The following is a 20,180-nucleotide window of genomic DNA, read 5'->3' on the forward strand; positions in this document are numbered from 1 at the left end:
CTATTGCAGTTTTGTGCTCTCAGTAAATAACTGCTCCCATTTCCAGTTGGTTTTGTGCATAGCCACACATGCCCAGACCAGGCTGGGGGGAATATTTTGGCATCTGCGTCCTGTTGGAGCTCCATCACCCAGCCATGCTGGGAGCAGATACTGCTCACAGCAGGAAGGAAAGAGAAGGAGGAAAGAGAAGGAGGAAAGAGAAGGAGGAAAGAGAAGGAGGAAAGAGAAGGAGGAAAGAGAAGGAGGAAAGAGAAGGAGGAAAGAGAAGGAGGAAAGAGGAGGAGGAAAGAGGAGGAGGAAAGAGGAGGAGGAAAGAGGAGGAGGAAAGAGGAGGAGGAAAGAGGAGGAGGAAAGAGAAGGAGGAAAGAGAAGGAGGAAAGAGAAGGAGGAAAGAGGAGGAGGAAAGAGGAGGAGGAAAGAGGAGGAGGAAAGAGGAGGAGGAAAGAGAAGGAGGAAAGAGAAGGAGGAAAGAGAAGGAGGAAAGAGAAGGAGGAAAGAGAAGGAGGAAAGAAGGAAGTTACTTGCACATGTCAGTAACACCTTTTGTAGCTGCAGTCTCTCTTGCAAGATGTGGAGCAGGGACTGTGGTTACACTTTTGCACAACAGCTTCCAGGGCTCAGCACTCACTCTGCTGAAGAGCCACCCTCTCATCATTCAATTCCAAGGGCAGGAGATGTAGAGGCAAGGGCAAAGATGTTGTCTTTGGAGCGGGGAGGATGGGCAGAGGCACCTGGAGGGGAAGGAGCTGCTGCCAGTGGAAGTGAACTGCCTGGGGACAGCACGGAGAGCCAGCACGTGTTCCTGGAGGAGGGAGAAGCCACAGCAGATGGTGGCTCACTAGAAACAGATTAAAGCAGCTGGTACAGAAACAAGATGTGGCACGGAGGGTCGGTTCAGATCTGAAACAAACTGTTCCTAGCAGAGCTCAGGCTTGGTTGGGAAAGGAGAAACCTGTGCTCATTCCCTTCTCAACATGAGGAGATTGGAGTCTGTGCGCCCCATCTCTCCAGGGAACAGGGACCTCAAGCATTCAGATAACCTGAGGAGTGGCACTGGGAGGAGCAGGAGGCAGCAGGATGAGCTCCCTCTGTGCTGGAGAGATTAATTTCCTCTCACACCCACTGCAGCAGTGTTCCTGAGTGATGAAGTGTCCAAACCCTGGTGCCAGAAGATTGTCAGATTGTCAGGAAAAGCCTTTTACTGCCCAAAGCATTATTGTTTTGCTTAGGTACCAGGCACACTTTGTACAAAAACAAAGAAATGAAAAATGTAGATATGTGCAGTAAGTCTTATAAACCTTAAACTAAGATAAGATTTTAAAGATTTACTCATGCTGAAGGCATAGCCTTCATATTTGCCATTCAAGTACTTTTTCTGAGGAATATCTGATTTTGGTAATGCAAGGAGGTAAAGAACTAAACCTGCATGTCCTTAGGAGGTGTAGCTCTGCCATACAATTGTGCACAGTCAAGGGAAGAAAAGTGTGATCCCATCAAATAGAATTCACAAAATTCTGTTGTGTTTTTACCTTGACTGAGAGCAGCAGTCCTGGAGTGGAGGGAGGGAGGGAGGGAGGGAGGTCTCCTATTCCTCTCAGGAGGACTCCAGACAAGGCCAGGCAGTGTCTGCTCACTTCTCTTGGCTTTCAGCTGCTCCACTCTGATAATTTTTTTTACACAACTTTCACTGCTTCTGCTGCTGCTGCTCTGAACTTGGCAGGGAAAGTGGAACAGTAGGACAGAAAGGTTTCTATAGTGGATCAAAGGATACTACTGCCCCAGAAGCTTTTCCTGGATAAATTACAGCCTATGGGGAAGGTAAGACTCTGGAGAAGATCAGTAACCATTTCAGAAGTAGTTTCTTCATGTGACTGCAGGTGGGACAAATCAAACACTATTTGTTTTCTCGACTTTCTGATTGAGTGCAACAACACTGGGGTGGTTTCATTGTCCATGGAATTCAATATGAGAATCCACAAAATAGGATCTCAATCCTTAGCTGTCTCTCATTCTGAAAGAGAAATCCAGTACACTGGGGTGAAAGAAATGAAAACCACAACTTTTAAAAAAGAATGCTACTTTTATTTTCAAATGCTGTAAAAAGCCTCATATAAATTTTTATAATGCTTCTATGTAACTTTCCCAACCACAACTAATGAAACAGTCTAGGAAAAATATAGCAGTTGCCATTTTGACTCCAAGAACGAGCTGCTGTGAGATCCCAACAGTAAAAGGACAAGGTACAGTGTGTTACAATTGCTCGTGTTATTGAGAAAGTGAGAGCACTTCCTAAGCATTAGCTGGGCTAGACTGCAGCATTCCCTGCTTGCTGGGCACAGGAGGAGGAATGTCATCCCTGGGGAAGGAGCTGATAGCAGAGCTGTGTGCTGTTCCTGGTGCCCCCCAGCTGAACTCCCCCCAGCAGGTGCCCTTATCCCAGACTGTCTCCAACGGCTCAGGTGGGGAACAGTTGACCTATAAAAATAACACCTCTATAACTCTCCAGCAAGGCAAATTGAACAGTGCAAACGCAGTATTGACAAGATTTGATTTCTGAATGCTGGCAATTTTTTTTAAACTCCTTTTGCACATGAGACAACCTCCGCTGATGTCCTGTACCTAAGGCCACTCACTCACGCTGATTGGAGATGGAACGAAGTGCAAAAGCTCAGCTGCAGTTCCCAATCCAAGCTTCCTCCCCATTCTCAGGGAATTCCGATCCAGAATTTGGATTCAGGCTCTCCACTTCCATCGACGCACTCAAGTTTTCCCTGCTGGAATAGGTAAGTGTCCCAGCAAACCTCTGATAAATATTTGCATACACAATTTCACGTTTTAACAAAAGTTTAACAAAACATACTTCCAGAAAATAAATTTTCACATGGTTGCAATCATCAAGCCATTTCAGGATCTTTGGTACTCCAAGAATAAGAAAAATAAATGGCACACTGACAAACATTGCCAAACGAAAGCACACAACCATCCAAAAGAATCAGACAGAATTAATGAAATTAAAGATATGTTGCACTTCAATTTTTTTTGAAAGCCAGTGTAGATTAACCTGCTGTTCCTCTTTAATCCATTACAGTGTCACAGTTTCACCTTGAAAAAAAAACTCTATCATCTTAAAAGCAGTAGTTAATATTGTTTAACTTGACTTACTGATTAAAATAATGCTATGTTTACAAAAAAATTTAAAAAGTCAACTACCACAATACAGGAGTTTATGCTAGATAGGCTGCAGGCTGTTTCCTTATGGATATAACTCCTATGTGAGCACTGATATGATTAATCATCTGCACTTTTAAATTAGTATTATCTTTAGTGCTGCAAATAGAAGGGTTGAGCGTCTTCCCAAGTTTGTAAACCAGTGAGTATGTACAGATATAGTTGTTTAATAGATAGCTTTAAATTAAGTGTGTGTTTCTCTGCCCTCCCCTAAGCCCCACAGGAAAAAAAAAAATCACCACTATCACTGAGCATTTGCAGTTTCCATGAAACTGTGTTTGTCTCAACAAGTTTGAGCAAAGACTTCTTTATAGGTCATGTTAATGGGGTTACTGTGCTCTTCTGAAAGGTGGAGCTTGCAGGAATTCCAATTCCAGTGCACACGGTGCCCGCCTCATGGATGAGACTGGAAATTAAAACCAAGGAAAATAGTTTTGAATAGCAGTGTCCTTTGAGGCCAAGTTTGCATCTCAGGATTTTTTTTTTTTTTCTGCCTGAGCTTCCCTCTTTTGGAGTCAAGGCCTTAAGAAAGGCATTTCCTTTCCTGAGAAGCCTCAGGAGCTGTTGGGGCACTGGCAGAACAATGCCTGAAAGGTGGATTTAAGTGAGTTACTGTTTTTGTACAGCCTTTGGAATGACCACAGATTGAGCCTCAGCACACTGACAAACCTAAGAACAACACTGGAGAATTCTTAAGGGCCTTGCCCCCACAGCAGTACAGGGATGTTAATTTGTGTAAGGTCTGGGAAGCAAATCTGGGAGATCAAGGAGCTGTTCCCACCTCAATCCAGCACTCAGGCAGAAGCTGAGCTTGTTTTGCTCTGATATAACACTCGATGGGCCTGAGGCAGTGGCTACTCCTCTTTGAGGACCTAAAGACTGAAACTGGTATAAATAACAGATATTAGATGCTTCAAGGGAGACAAAACCATAGAGGGAAAGGCTGGATCAGGGATCCTGAATGGATCAAGGAAGACTACCTCCTCATCACAGGCACTGATGCACAGGAATCTTACTGGCAAAAGAGCTCTTATGCAATAGATGAACATCTCAGTATGTTTTTCAGAGCATACAAATAATTCAGAACAGCTGATACCACAGTGCCTAACAGCAATAAATATTTCTCTGATGGCTTTTCCATATTGCTACAGAAGTCCAGTGGAATCTTTTCTTCTGTATGCCAAAACATCCTGTGCTCCACTTAGAGGGGGCTGTAGAGGTTTTAGGGTGCCTTAGACTGGTGTTCAGAGGAGGGAGACAGCAACAGTGACTCTGCTTGTTCAGTCACTGGGGAATTCTTCATTGCTGTACATCTCTTTTGACCAGAAAATGACAGCAGAGATCTCTGCTGTATGTGACAGATTCAAAGCCCTGCAGATAAGCTGAGCACAGGCAGAGAAAGTCACCAGTGACCAGGTAACTGCTCAGGGAGTGCAGCTCAGTTCTGAACTGCTGCTGGGCTGATGAACAAAACCAGAGCCTGCACATGGAGCTATTTCTGCTTCTGTTTCCTCTGCCAGGGGGAAGGAGACCTGGCTTGGCTGTCAGGTTGTCACCATCCTGCAGACTGGCCACAAGAACATTTAGGTGGGTGGTCCCTGGAATTTGAGCTGCAAACTCAGATAATCCCTTCTAATCCCATGACCAGGCCAGGTGAAAATCCTGGAAGAAAAGGAGAGTCTGAGTCTAGTGGGACACTCCATTTCCCCTATGTGCGCAGAGGCTGTGATCCTGGAGAGGTTAGAGCAGGATCCCTTCTACATGCAGCTGCTCAGGGAGGGAAAAAAAAATAAAGAAGCACCAATCTGATCAGTTCTGTAGAACACATTTTGAACAGAGAGAAGAGAATGTTTGAATTATGAGCAGCTTTAAAGCAGAGGCAGGAATGCAGTCTTGGAAACTGCCATTTCCTCAAAACTTTGCATCAGAGTGTTTCCATTCTGCTAAAAATACTGATACTTTCTATTCAGATTCTTTTTTTCTTTCTGAAATTGCCAGCAGGCATCATCACCTCTAACACCAATACTGCCACTGATCATTTAAAGCAGAAATACCACTAAACAGATAACAGGGACTGCCTCACTGCTGCACACTGTGGGAAAAGGGACAAAAGGGATGATGATAAAGGGCTGACAAAGCCCTGCACTGGCACACAAGGAAGCCCAGAGGACACTGCTATTTAAAATAATTCCATGTGCTACACTCATGGGGGATCTGCAGACCACAAATGGAACACCCTTGAGCAACTGCTCACAGAGGTTTGCAAATGTGGACAGTTTTCTTTATACTGCATATCTAAACCCCACCAGGTGAGCAGTACAACAACAATGCTGCATCAAATGATATGTTTCCCTCCTGGGTGGATTAGATGGTTTACAGTACAAACAAAGCCACAGTACAGAGAGGCAGAATTAACCGTTATCCACATGTAGGCAGTGCAGGAAAAGCAATGCATGTTCCTTTTATTCCAGTACCTTTGTATAATAAAGTTAACAAAAATATTCAAATATTAAAAAAAAGGAAAGAAAAAAAAAAGCCAGCTGGCACTGCCAACTAATTCCTGTAGTAGTCTTAGAAATCCTAATCCTGTAGAATTTCCATGTGAAATTGATGCGCACCAGAGTCGATGTGTTGATAACTAACGCCAAGCGGGCCTGGTGATGCAGCTACCTGAGGTTTGTGTTTGCAATTTCCTCTGGGGAGTTGTGTTCTGTTTCACAACTTCCCAGCTTTCATGTAGGAAGGGATGGAGCCACGCTGGGTGAGCCCTTCAAACCTCTTGTAGGTGTAATTGAGGAAAACCCAGTCTTTGGATTTGTAGTCAGGTTCCGTTGTGTTTGGCACTAGAATTCAGAAACAAAAGCAAACACACATTAAAACACTTAAACCCAGGCTGCTTCTGAGAGGACTTTTCACAGAGCTAAACAGCCCTAAACTCTTATTTCCTTAGTCAGCAGAAACTCCTGGAAGAAATCCTGTTTCTAATCAGGTCAGTTGCTGTTTGTCAATGGTCTGAGTTATAATTTCAGGATAAACTGTGAAGCAAAAAAATGGGGGTTTTGTTTTGCCTTTTTTTTTTTTAATTATGCCTACACACTCTGCCAGGTTTCCATACCTTGACAGAAGCATCTAACATACGCACAGGATGCACAATTACAAACCCCACGACATTTCTGAGGTTCTAATCTTTAGTTATCCACATGTACAATACCATTTTCAGTGGGTCTGAAATGCCAAAATAATACAAATATTCTTTCCATTATCCAAATATGGACTTAACAGCTTAGGCACTGGAGATGGGTTGCTTTGCATCAAAAGGACAAACCTCATCACCATTAAATAAAAGCCATTATCCAAGAACTTTTGGATAATTCTTATGACTATTAACACAGGTATATTTAGCAGACAGCAATTAATTGCTGTTAAACATGTGCCAATCTTCAAGTAACTGAAAACAGTGGGACCTGAGACTATTTGTATGTCACAGAACCAAGCCTTCTACATTTGAAAATTTCCTGTAACTTGCCAAGAGAAATCAACAACTGAAAAAACCTCTGAAGTAATTTACAGAGCCACTCAGGTTCATGAATTAAGGTGTCTGAAAATTCTTACCCACAAGTATCTCAACAACTGTGTTTGGCACAAACCTCAAAAGTCACTGAAGAGGAAAAGCAAATCAGTGTGTGATGTTTTACCAGAATCTGGTTAGACAGACTGCCTGGCAGAAAACTCCACTGCTTTCTGTGCTCGCTACCAGTGCAAATAATTTTTACCAATGGCTTTGACTCTTAAAATTTCTGGGCTTTGCAGCTATGAGGACACAGGTTTACACTCATATTTCAAAGTAAAAATAGAGACTTGATCTAAAGACTAACTTGACTGGGGCATCAGAAAAATTAATATAAGCAACAACAAAGGCATCCGTGCAGTATTCTAGCATGTCACAGGTGGAGACTTGGAATTTCCAATGGCAGTCTCACCTGGCTGTAAAATGTCTGATTCAGGAAATTCATCGAAGTTTGAAGTATCATCAATACTTTTGATTTCTATAGGGATTGCAGCTGGTCTTTCCCTGCAAATAAAGATAAATGCCAGAAGAGTGAATATTGGGAAATGAGACATCAAGTTCCAGTTTTAACTTATCTTTTGACACCTACAACTTCCCTTAATGCAGAGCACAAGGGTTCCACGGAGTGCATCACAGATGAATCTGACTCTCCTGTTTGCTGACACCATGGGGAGATTGTTTGGTTCCCCACTGGTGTCTTGCTGGCAGGCTTAGGGCCAACATTATTTTCCCATTAAGTGAGAGAGCATCCCACACTTATCTGCCACACAGCTATCACCCTGATCTTGTCACCAGCCACCACTGTTTCACAAACCCAGCCCAGCAGGATTGTACTTGCACCCAGAGCTTTACAATTCCAGTGCTCATCAGCCTGGATCTCATCCAAAAAACCTCTGGACTGCAGCTCCTCTTTGTGACACTCAGCATCTCTGTCCCAAACCAGGCTGGCTCTGCTTTAGCACCTCCACAATCAGAAAGCCCTTGAAGAAATTTTAAGGTTTTTTAAACTGCCCAAGGAATCTGTGCCAAAATGTTCACACTAGGACACAGCACTGTGGGAAAAGCAGTGATTTACACCTGTAAACTCATCACAGTTCTAATTACTACTTGGAATTAAATCCACAGCCATCCTATAACATTTTTTTTCCATTCTGGGCAGTCTCGAGCAATCTGAGCTATCTCAAAACAGTTAAACTCTGACCATTTCTATGAATGTCAGCAAGGCCAGAAAACCTTCAGTGCCACCCACCTACTGCCAGTAACTGCCTTTCAAAATGAAAGATAAATTGCAAATAAATGTCCTTGAAATTCTTGCTTTCATGGCTTTTATTCTCCCTGTAAAACATGTAAATTTTTATCCCGGTAAAAATGTGTGTATATACATACCTGATATGTCCCCAGTCTACTCCTTCAAAAAATGGATGACTTTTTATTTCTTCTACTCCATTGCTACCAATCCTGTTTTCTGAGTCAATACAAAACCTGAAAAGGGGGAAAAAACAAAGGCAAAGTTTTATGATAAATTTGGACAGAAGCAAAAGTATCCAGTATCAAGAATTTAAAGGAGTTGTTTAAAATTGTTCCACCACTTGGGGTAACATCAAAGCAGCCCATTGCATCTAAGAGAGAAGGGAAATAGTAGAGGCAGAACATTGTTAAATCCAGAAACAAAAAGCTATGATGCCAATAACTGACACCTTTTCTAAACTGCTGCATCCTCATCTTCCATGTCTGTGAAAAGTTGCTGCATGTTCTGGTCCTATAAGATCAGTTTGGAATGGAGACTTAAATCCCTACTACTGAGAACTCCTGGCATGTTCTCAACTATTTAAACATCCCTGTTTCAAAGTAAACCTAAGAAGAATAGATATACTTAGTAAATCAGGACTGCTCTCTGATGTCATATATTGGAATCCCAGTGAGCCAGCCCATCCCAAACATGCCATGTCCTTATTCTCCCCGTTCCCTCTCCTCAGAGGTACAGGTGGTGCAAAGACCCAGGGCCTGTTTCTGATAAAGCCCTGCTGCATAACCTCAGCTCAGACCCCACAAAAAATTGTCACTTTATGAGAAGCAGCCATGAAACAGCAGGAAGAAAAAGATTAAATTGGAGACAGAGACAGGATTTGTGAGATGGGAACTGTTACCTGCTCCAGCAGGCCAGACAGGAAAAGTCTAAAATCCTAAAGGAGGAAAATAGGGAGGTGGAAACTCTCTGACAGCAACTCAGTGACCTCAGGGATTTGCTCCAGGGAACAGCAGAGACAAACCCTTCTCCTCTGGACTGGAAAGCCTTTCAAGTATCTCATCCAGGAGATGGGAAGACCAACATTTGCCTAGGAATTAATGAAAACTCAGCCATCTTCTGCATGTGTAGCACAGCAGATTAGGCTATAAACTGTCCCCAGTTATAAATTCAAGTTATTTTGCTTGTAGTTGGGTGTCAGTGGGGAAGAAAACCTGCCTGTATTTGTACTGCAGCCCAGCAGGCTGGGTGATGCCAAGGACTACCAACAGACTTCAAACCTTGTAACAACACTCAGCCACACGATTTGTCAGGCTATGTCTGAACTTGAGTTTATTTTAGTTTGGATTTATCTCTATCCATAACCCTTTAACTTTGTTTACATCTCCCTTTAAGCTAAAACACACGTTGCCCAACTTGTCCAAGCTGTAATAGACAAAGTCCCAAAACCAGGTGGTTGTTGTCCAACCTGTTTTAACCTCATTTTAATAGATTATCTATAACTAAGACATTTTACCCCAATTTTAATCCTTCTTGTGGAGGCAAACTTATAAATTCAAATAGTCATGTAAGTAGATGCATGAGCAAGACATGCTAACAAATACACTGAAATCTCTAAAAATTCCCCAAACAGAGTCAGGATTGAGGAGGAAGGAATAAGCAGCAGTAATGCTGTACTCTGTTCAGCAAAGAACTTGGGATGCTGACAAGGAAGGTTGAACAGAACAGGATAGAAATAGATACTGAAAATGCAATATAACTGTTTTACACAAACTTATTCATGAGGGTTAGCAACAATTATTATTTGAGTTGCTAGTATCACTAGCTGGATGCAGGATAACTTTTTCTCGCATTTTACGTTTTTGTAGGTTACTGGAGCACTGCTGGAACTAATAATAAATTCTAGTTTTGTGAAGTACATTCCCCGCTTTGCCTGTAACAAAATTACATAAGGCTATTAACGTTAGCTTTGAAAAGGAAAAAAAAAAGGAAAAAAATACCAAACCCAAATCCAGTGTGCACCCCCCCCCCCAAACCCTCTCAGGACAAGAGAGCATTTCTGCCTGACCTTGTCACCAAGACCCTCACAAAATCCTCAATGCAAACTAAAAAACAGGCCTTTGAAAGAAGTGAGTAAATCCAAAACATTCCATGATTTCTGTTAAGTACATTAAATGCTTGTGAGTGGTTATTTTCTTGCCACTTCAGAGAAGAAAAAAATTCTGTGTTAGCCACTTTATTTTTGGTCTGCTCTGTTTCTCCTTGTACCATGGTACAAATCAAGATCGTTCCAGCTTATTCCTTCATGTTAAACAAATGGCAAAGGGAAAAAGACTTGAAAAATCCATCAAGGATGGTGACAAAAGAAACCAGCCTTCCCTCCAACATAAAGCTTTCTTCACATAGAACAGGAATTTACCCTGATGGAAGATGACCTCGGCTGGGCAAGAGGCCAGAATTGGGTTTTTCTTACTGACCTTAGAATTAAATCCTTTGCTTTCTCCGAAATGGGCACCTCTGGAGGAAATACCAACGTTTCTTTCCAGTTCATAACTTTCCTGTAAGTCTCTTGTGGTGTTTCTGAGCAGAAAGGTGGATACCCTGCACAAACAAATCAAGAATTAATAAACTTTTTCCAGGACAGCATTGACCTGAACCTCTGCTTTTGTCACTGGGGCTCCCAAATTTAACAAGCCAGAAGTATTCCCTTCTGAACAAATGGAACCTGTTACCTTTGAACAGCTCTTAAGCAGGGGCTTTTAACATACCTATTAGCATTTCATACATAATCACTCCCAAGGACCACCAGTCACACAGCTTGTTGTACCCAGTCTGCATAAACACTTCTGGAGCAATATAGTCTGGGGTTCCCACAGTAGAATATGCCTGGAAAAAAAGCAGTCATCGCTTGAAAAGAGAACTACTGCAGTTTTACACTTTGCAATACGTTTTCCTGGGATTTACATAAAGGATCTTGTTTGGGTGAGAAAGAATGCTTAATTTGAGAATTCACAAGAACTAAAATCCCAAGAATATTTTTCTTTTATATTAATAAACACAGATAACCTAAAAATAAATGGAAATAATCCTCTTTAATGTGATGAAATCATAGAATATTGCAACTGCAATACCAGAAGGTCATCTTAGCTGAAGTTTCAGGTAGCTGTATTACAAAAAACCCCAAGTAGTTCTATTGTTGTGGTCTTTGTTTAGTTTTAAAAGCATAATCAGTGGCAGATTCCTAGGTGTGACACTCATGATACATACAAGCTGCGTATTGGGAATTTCTCTTTACTGATGAAAAATCTTGCATAGGGCAATAGGGAGAGAGAAAAAAAAATCTAACCAAATAAAAATCCCTTAAAGGCCAAAGAAGTTCCCCCAAATCACTTTTGCCACAAAAATATTTTACTTTCACTTGTCTGACCAAAAAAGAAACACTCTGTTTGATTGAACAGACTCAAGAGATTTAGGATTGAACCAACAGAAAATCAAAAACAAAGCTTCTTCTCCAAGAGTGTTGATGCAAGTTGTCATTTTGGCCTTTCATTGTCTCTGTGGGACTGTTCTTCACCACACAGTTCTGCCACATCAGCCTTCACTGGACTTGAGATAAAGTCTTTTCAGAGATCTAATTCCAGGCTGGAATAAGGCTGTGAAATACAGCCCCATGAGGCAGCATGGTGGCTGCAATGTCATCTCGTTATGTCTCATGAGGAAGGAAGAAACCACCCTAAATCTGTATGGGAATACTGCAGTAGATCACTTTTTTAAAAGGGTGTGGAAAAATAAAAGGTTGCAAAATTTGACAACTGAGATTTTTTGGTGAAAATCATGCGCAGGGATGGAAGTCTGAAATCCCATGGCTGACAGACACTTGGCTTTGGTTCAGTTTATGCCACAAGTCCCCCTGTTATGTGACCCACTCCTCAACACAAACCCAGGCTGGAACACCCCAGCACCAACACCCTCCCACAGCCCTTCCACCACATTCCCATTCAGCAGAATGGGAATTCCCCACAGTTCTCTAAAAAGGAATCCTGCAGCCACACATCTGCTTGTGATTGAGCTGCAGGAATCAGTGCCAGGAGCCCACACTGTCCACACCAGGTCCGTGCTCACAGAGCTCCAGACACACCTTGGCCATGGGGCTGAGGACACCTGAGGGCTTGGGTCAGATGCTCACAAAGGAAACAAAGGCATAGAGAAGAGCAGGGTCTTGCTTTTCCAACCTGGACCCCCTTCTTTTGAGTTAGTTGTGGTTTTGGGAGCTTGTAGACAGCCACATATGAGGGCCTTGCAGGTTGTCAACACCAGGAGCATTACCAGTGAGTTTTAATTTAACACCTTCTGTAAACAGTTTAAAAGCAAAACAAGACTTATACATTATTTAATTAACTCACCAGCTGTCGCCTGTTCTTCTTCCATGTTTCTGCTTTCCTCTTTGAGTTCATATTCTGAAATGCTATTTTACAAAGTAGTTATTACATAACAAATGTATTTGTGAGAATTAAGAAAAAATATTTATAGGGCTCCAGTTTTAAATAACTATTTTGTACATTTAGAATCCTTTATTCTAGAAACAAATACTTCATTATAACTGGATATAGGAGAATGAGAATAACTACTGTCCAATGCACAGCTGAAAATCATCAAAGTAGGACACATATCAGCAATTCTAAATTAGAACCTGCTGAAATTTTTAGATCAGCTTCTGAAAAGTTTCATGAGACTGTCACTGAATTCAGTCCTTTGGCACATGGAACCCACGTCCCTCCTGAAAGAGCAGTTCTGTAACTTCACTAACATTATGAAAAATGCATTAAAATATAGATACATTATGTGTATTCATATCTGTGTATGAATGCACAAAAATACATGACCACTACAGAAATCATCATTTCTTGCCTGTGAAATTCTACCATGACCCAGGGAACAAGCATTTCCAGTTTTCCAGTTAAATGCAATCAGCCTGTCCCATCTTGCTTATCCCAGCAGAAACACAGGTACAATGTACAGCTGCAGCTCAAAACCATTTACATGGTAAACTAGGACAGCTCATACTCACAGAAGTCACTTGGTGGGTTATGTGTGAGGTTCCTGTAGAACTCTGTTCTGTGGGCTTTCTTTAAACCTGTGCAGAGCCCAAAATCAGACAGCTTTACATGACCCTAAAAAATAATCAGAGAACATTAAATCATTATTTAGATAGGTAGTGCATGGGGGGGGCGGGGGGAAGTGTTTTAATCACTGCACATGCCCTCTCAGGCCATGATGGACTGGCACAGGACAAGCAGGGAAGCAAAGACTGAACCTTGGTGTACTGGAAGGGTCTGTTTTCTCTCCAACAGGCTATGGCCTCCCAGGGATGGTTATAGCTACAATTTCCCAACAGCTGAAGGCAGATACTTTGCCTGGTTTTGTTTTGAACTGGATATCGCTGTGACTGAGAAAGCCTCCAGGACAAAATTCCTTTGCTTTGTTTTGATGGTAACCTTGGCTTTAATCAGGTTTCCAGATATCAGTGTAGATAGAACCCATCAAACCTGACAGACCTGTGCATGCTCTGATAATGCCTGGCCTCCATGATCTTATAGATCTTCTCCAGCCTAGATAATTCATGATTTGGTGATGCTTACTGGATGCACTTCACAACCAGAATGGTCAGTCTAACTGAGGGAGTTTCCACAGGTGAGTGGGTAATGAAATAAAGGTAACTGTAGGAATTGAGCATTTAACATTGTATGAATTGCCCATAGCTACTTCAAGATGCATGAAAGGAAGGGTAGCACCTTTTAATGTGCACAAATATCAGCATCTGGTCACCCTGAGTGAGTCTTCTCCCTTAAAAGCATTGCCTTAAAATGGTTAAAAGGCTTCTGAGTAAGATTTGGCTTTGTTTAAACATTCTGGTGCTCTCCAAGGAAAATACAGTGGCCATGCCCTGCTTCCCTCCAGCCAGTTTAAATCTCTGGGGTGGCACCAGTAGCTCACACCACTCAGCAGCAGCATGTGCAGCCTGGGATCTTGGAAGCACCAGCAGTTGGTGAGCCCAGTACATGCCTTGGCATCCAGCAGGAGATTGTCTGGCTTGATGTCTCTGTGGATAAATCCCAGCTGGTGAATGGCATCGATGGCCAACACAGTCTCAGAAATGTAAAACTGGGTCTCCTCCTCTGATAAAGTGTCCTTCTTCATTAGTAAGGTCATCATGTCACCTTATCAAAGAGAAGAAAAAACAGCTTAGGGATCAGAACATTTTAAATCACAAAACTATAAGAAGCCCCAGTAGAATCCAAATTTAACCTTATTAACTGGCCTTACAGTTACTAATCATAAAACCATTACTGCAAGGACCTACAAACCCAACTTACTTTTTTAGTTAAAAATGCTAAACAGGAATTTTAATTGAATGGCCTGGGAAAATAGAGTGGATTTTTACACACATTAAATTTGTTGCACAAACTGTTTGAATAAGGGCTTTTCTTCTGTTTTGTTTTTACTGTTAAGAGCTTAAGTCTTAAAAAGCAGAAATTTCTAATAGAATTATTTAATTCAAATCTATCTACCCCCTTCAACCTTTTTCCTTCCCCTAAAAATCAGGAAGGGTCACATGACTTGGGACTTCATGTAAAGGAATGCTAATGCTTTTATTTTCACAAATTATACAGGATGCTTGTTTCTAATATTTTATAAAGCCACCCACAAAAGCTAAGGAAGAGGTACCTGTATCACCTGATGCCACAGCACAAAGCTTACCTCCAGGCAAAAACTCCATGATCAGGTAAAGGTTCCTTTTATCCTGGAAGCTGTAAAACATTTTCACTACCCAGGCTCCATCTGCTTCAACCAAAATATCTCTTTCTGCTCTGATATGGGCCACCTAAAATGTTTTAGAAATTGTTATTATTAAAGGAAAAATATTGAAATATTCAACAAGGAACATCATGTTACCCTCCTATCCCTACAGCATATTTTCATAACCTTTAGCAAAGGAACTATTTTTCTAGCACTTTCCATACTCATATTTTCCCTCATTTTTTACACAATCCTAGGGTTTCTCTAGAATCTCAAAGCACAGCTTGTTAAGCTGGTTCTGTTTGTTAAAAAAAACTGACAAAGCTGGTGGAAAAAGCACAAGTGAGTTCAGGAACATCTGACCTTGCTCAGGATATTCCAGTTCCAGCTAAAACTTCAGAAGATAGATGGAAAGCTGCTAGCCCATAAGTGGCTGGAAATTAAGAATAATGGATATTGGAGGAGAGGTGTGTTTTTTCACTACAACATATCCTCATCCTGGAGGAAAAATTAAATATATATGCATGGAAAAGTATTTATTAAGAGCTGTAAGAAAAGCACCAAACAGTCTTCTGCATCAGTTCCCCAGTTCTACTGGTGAGGAACATATTTACATGAATCTTGCCGCAGGGTTGCTTGGGGCAAAGGCTCTCCCTCTGCAGGAGAACTCCAACCTGCATTTACCTGGCTTTATTTTTAGTCTCATTAAAAAGTATTTCTTTCCACCCTCTATTCCTCAGTGCAGCTCTACAATACATTAAGAAAATCTTGCTTTAAAAGAGACAGGATTTCTCCCAGATTTTTACCAGGCTTGGAAAAAAAATACTAGAACATTTCTTTCTTTGTGTGTCCTCTGCTGCTCTCCACGGAACAAGCCAGGCAATGACAACTCCAGCAGACAAACACTCTCCAGGGAAGATCACTGTCCCAAACTGAATGTAGAGCGTGAGCTCAGAGTCCTTCCCACATCAGGTTCTGAAATGGGGGCAACACCACACAAATCCTGTCTGCTCTGCACACCCTGCTGCTCCTCTGGTTCCCTGAATTCAGGGCATGGGCTTCAGGAGACAAAATAATCTGTGTCAGGAAAAAAAAAAGTACCACTGCTGCAGGGAAATGCTGTGCAAATGATGGGTAAGGTTTGGACTAGTAGGAAAAAAAGTCCTCTTATCTCTTGAGACACCCACCCTTGATTTCTTTGCTTTGTCATGCTAAAGTACTTGCTGTGTCCTCACAGTGAGTTGTTAGCTAAAAAGTAAAAGCAAAAACCTAAGCAAACTAACAAAATCAAAACAAATAAACCCTCAAAAAGATAAGCCCAACTATAAAGCAAATCCAAGGAAGACAAAGCTGAGGGAACAATGCGATTTCTGCTGGTTTTCTTTAAAAGAAAACATCAAATATCTCTGTTTTGACTTTGGCACAGGATTATTCTTCCAGAAGTACTTCCCTTGAAATGCACTTTTACAGATACAGTACTATAAGCTCCATGTTGATAACGGGGAAAAAAATAAAATCTTTGTCACTACTCCAAACTGGCTGCAAATAAAGTATTTTTAAATGCAGTTACATGACCTTATTTCCTAACTTCTGCTGCTTTTGTGCTGTGATAGCAACACTGCAGAGCCTTTTGGACTGCCACACCACTGCAGGGGCTTTCAAAGGTGGAAAACATTTTATAGACAGGCTAAGTTTGAAATTTAGGGGACTTATAGATCACAAACCTGCTCTTTCTCCAGCATATCTGCTTTTCTCAGTATCTTCATTGCATAAATGTGACCTGTATCCTTCTTCTGAACAAGGCGGACCTTTACGAAAAGAGAGAACCCAGTCAGTCTTCTCTGCCTCAGAAATCCACTGGAAGGCTCCCAGTTGCCCGGCATGGAGAAGTCCTCTTGTTAAATATTCAAAAAATGCATTTAAATATGATAAATATTAAAAAAGGAATTATTCTGTACCATGTACAACACTAACACTAGTGAGGAAGGGTTTTTGTTTTAGGAAAAGTCAGCAGGCACAGTGAATTCCAGGATTGTGTAGGTTAAGATCCAGGAGGAGAAATAACTGAAGTGACACAGGGAAGAAAGGAGGTTTGTCAAGAGGAGATGTGCTACTGCAAATCCATAATTTCAGAGGGCCATGTGGGCAACATCAGTGTGGGAAGCCATGGGAAACTAAGTGTCTTTCCAGAAGCCTTGGGAAATCAATGCATGTGATTAATCACTTATCACTTGGAGAATGGCACAAATAGCTGCCATTCTGCAATAAAACAATTCATTAAATTGCCATTAGAATGTTTCATTACAGTGGTCAATCCCATTTTCATCTCCTGTTCAAGCAAGAATGCCACAAACCTCCCCAAATGCTCCTCTTCCTATGACTTTCAAAGACTCGAAGTCATCCAAGCCAAGCCTGGTCCTCTTGAGCCGCAGGAACTCCGTTTCCTTGCGAGCGTGCTGTGACCTGCGCAGCTTTTTCTGAGGACACAGGCACAAGAATCTGTCAGTCATGTGGCAGTAAAGAGTCAAGACATGCACCTTCCCCTCCTGGGAAGTTCTTCTCTGGAATCCCAACAGGAGAAAGACTTCTCCTTCTACATTTGTTTCTGAATTTTTCAAAATATTTCTGAAGTATGGTCTCTTCTATAGAGGCCTCAGGCACAGTTTCACCTTTTTTGGTGGGTGGTGATATTTTATTTTTGTTACTTAGTTATAAAAAAAAAAGAAAAATAACAAAGAAAGGCAATCATACTAGTCCAAACAAAGTGTATCAGCCCCAAGGCCAAAGTCACTGCCTGAATCTTCATTTTGGGCAGTGTGAAGAATCAAAGCTGAAATTTATACCCTACCAAAAAGAGTGATGATGGGCAACAAGGAGTTTAGCAAGCAGCAAAGGCTCTGGTTACAGACGTACAACAAAACCCATTTGGTTTATGGCAGGCAAGCACTCCATTCTCAAAGAAAAATCTGTCCAAATTCCATCATCTATTTTTTCTGATGAAAATGTCACCAGGATTCTCCCCAAGAGAAGACAAATGCAGGTCCCAAAGACGCTGAGATCTCAGAGACTGCCAAGTCCCTGGATCAGGCACCTGCCAGACTCTGTGCTGGGATTATAGCACCCTTTAAAGCCACAAGATGGCAATACACTCCCATATTCATTTTCCCACTTCTCAGGAGTTACAGCGGCTACAAAAACTCCAAAATGACTGAGACAGCCTTCCTACTTATTTCCCAGTCTATCCTGAATTGTAGACACGATGTAATGGACTCCAGAAAAGAAAGTTGTTGACCAAAGTTCTAAAAGGTGGCAACCAGACTGAGATCCCTCCTCATCTGTATCCAAAAGGAGCAATGATCTGATAGCTTACTGTTTCAGTCAAGAAGAAATAGTTCAGTATTTGGTTTTCTACCCACTTTTAACCACAGGCCATTTTTTTTCCCCTTGCCAAATACAACAGCAAACAATTTTAATCTTTGAAAAGCTTGCTAGATACTTACTGTGGCCATGTCTCACAAGAACTACAGGTAGCATGAAAAGCCTTGGATAGCTATTACAAATATCGGTCAAACATTCCCAGCTTCCCTAATAAACAGGTTATTAACAGGGGCAACATTAATATACAAAATAAAACCTTCTGTCATGCTGGCTGATGTTTCTGTGAGCTCTTCAAATGCCCATTTGAAGCAGTGGGACTAAAGCAAACCAATTTGTAAGGTTACTCAAGCAATATTTACCTCCTCATCTGCAAGGCCTTCCTCTTCCATAGCCACTTCCAGCTTCTTCTGCCTGCCAAGGAGAGAAACAGAAGATTTGCACCTTTTATTTATTAAAACCAAACATAACACCACATCAGGTCAACACCTTTGTTTCACATACTCCAAGTACTGAAGAATTTGCCTCAAATGGAAACTTGAAGGCAGACAGCCCCACTCCACCCAGTTACTCACTTCTGAACAAAGCTGAGGAAAATGTAGAAGCAAATTTAAGCACATGCTTATGTACTTGCAGAATCAAACATTAAACATATATGAAAAAGTATGTCATTAGAGTGATTATGTCTTGTTGAATTAAGGTTGTTTTTATCAATCAGGATTACAAATCAGAAACAGAAATCCTTTTTTGTTTTTCACCGTTTCTGTCTCACCTCCAGCCCCCATCCCCTCTGTGTGACCACCTCCCCTGGTCACACACCTGCTCCTGCCCCACTTCGTCTCATGCCAACTAAACTCTATCCCCTGGATGCACGATCCTCTCCCTCCCAGTGTCCTGCCCAGGTCAGGGCTCACTGTTCCAACTCTTCCACCACTGCCGTGCCTGGGAATACCCCAAAGGTGGCAGGAGGTTAGCACATGGCAATGTGGCTGCAGGACCCCTTCCTGTCCATCCCCTATAAAGAATGCTCCTTTACAGCTGCCAGGGTGCAGCTTCCTGAAGGGTGGTTACCCCCTGCAGCTGGAAAGAATTCAAAGACTTGGAGCCAGGCTGCTGGTGCCTTTTTGCACTTTGGGAAGTACAGCAGGATCCTCTACATTGCAGGCCCTTGATAGACAGTCTGCTCTCTTAACTAGAAGCAACTCCATTACATGGAATAATGACTAAATACGATGAAGAGAGAAACCCTGCTGCTTGACTGAAAACCCTTCAATTAAAAACATATTACCAGGGGGTTGATAATTTCACACACTAATGACAATCCAACACAACATTCATTATAATCAAACACTTGGTGCTTTGACACTTGAATTAAGTGGCACTTCACCACCTCACAGACAGGACTGGGCACTGCTGGGAGAAGCTGAGTGGTGATGACCACCCCATACTCCCATACAAGGAGTACCAGGCAGCACCAACCAAACAGCATTTACAGACAGGGATTACATTATCCCCAAAGTCTTCCTGCCCACCTAAGAGCCTCTCAAACCCTTCATCATCAACCCCTTCTTTCTTTGCTGCCCTTTATTTCCATGCCAGCTCTCTGCCTTCTTTCCTTACCCCATCACCCCATCAAACACCTCTCAGTTGTGCTCCCTATCTCCTATACACGCCCTCCTGCAGGGTTTGGGAGTCTTGGCATGAGCTCCATGGTGCAGACCAGGAACAGACAACACAAGCCACTGCCTTACCCCAAAACCAAGCTCCCACCCCTCAGCAGCTCTGCAGAGTCCATTCCCTGGGGAACATGCAGAGGAATCAGAGGTCAGCAACGTACACAGAAGGAGAAAGCTCACATGTACTGCAAAATAATACCCTGCACAAAGCAGTTCCCACAAAGTAACTGATGAGGAGGTAAACTGCATGAAAACACCAGAAATGGAGCTCCTTGATCCCTCAGTGACT

General features: G+C 42.0%; 1 protein-coding gene across 2 annotated transcripts in view; it reads right to left on the reverse strand.

Moving 5' to 3' along the window:
- Positions 1–2,111: 2,111 nt before the first annotated feature.
- STK38L (serine/threonine kinase 38 like) overlaps positions 2,112–20,180 on the reverse strand; it is a 45,378-nt gene continuing 27,309 nt past the window's right edge. The window contains exons 3-14 of one of the 2 annotated variants that reach the window (XM_062491826.1): positions 18,578–18,629; positions 17,195–17,317; positions 16,565–16,648; positions 14,802–14,925; positions 14,106–14,260; positions 13,111–13,213; positions 12,446–12,507; positions 10,811–10,928; positions 10,520–10,643; positions 8,183–8,278; positions 7,209–7,300; positions 2,112–6,071 (exon numbers count right to left, since the gene is read on the reverse strand). In XM_062491826.1, the coding sequence (XP_062347810.1) occupies positions 5,944–6,071; positions 7,209–7,300; positions 8,183–8,278; positions 10,520–10,643; positions 10,811–10,928; positions 12,446–12,507; positions 13,111–13,213; positions 14,106–14,260; positions 14,802–14,925; positions 16,565–16,648; positions 17,195–17,317; positions 18,578–18,629 (1,261 nt within the window). In that variant the 3' untranslated portion in view covers positions 2,112–5,943. The remainder of the gene's footprint in view (positions 6,072–7,208; positions 7,301–8,182; positions 8,279–10,519; positions 10,644–10,810; positions 10,929–12,445; positions 12,508–13,110; positions 13,214–14,105; positions 14,261–14,801; positions 14,926–16,564; positions 16,649–17,194; positions 17,318–18,577; positions 18,630–20,180) is intronic. The other variant, XM_062491827.1, reaches the window with a different exon arrangement.

This window comes from Cinclus cinclus, chromosome 4 (genome assembly GCF_963662255.1).
Source record: "Cinclus cinclus chromosome 4, bCinCin1.1, whole genome shotgun sequence".
NCBI lineage: Eukaryota > Metazoa > Chordata > Aves > Passeriformes > Cinclidae > Cinclus > Cinclus cinclus.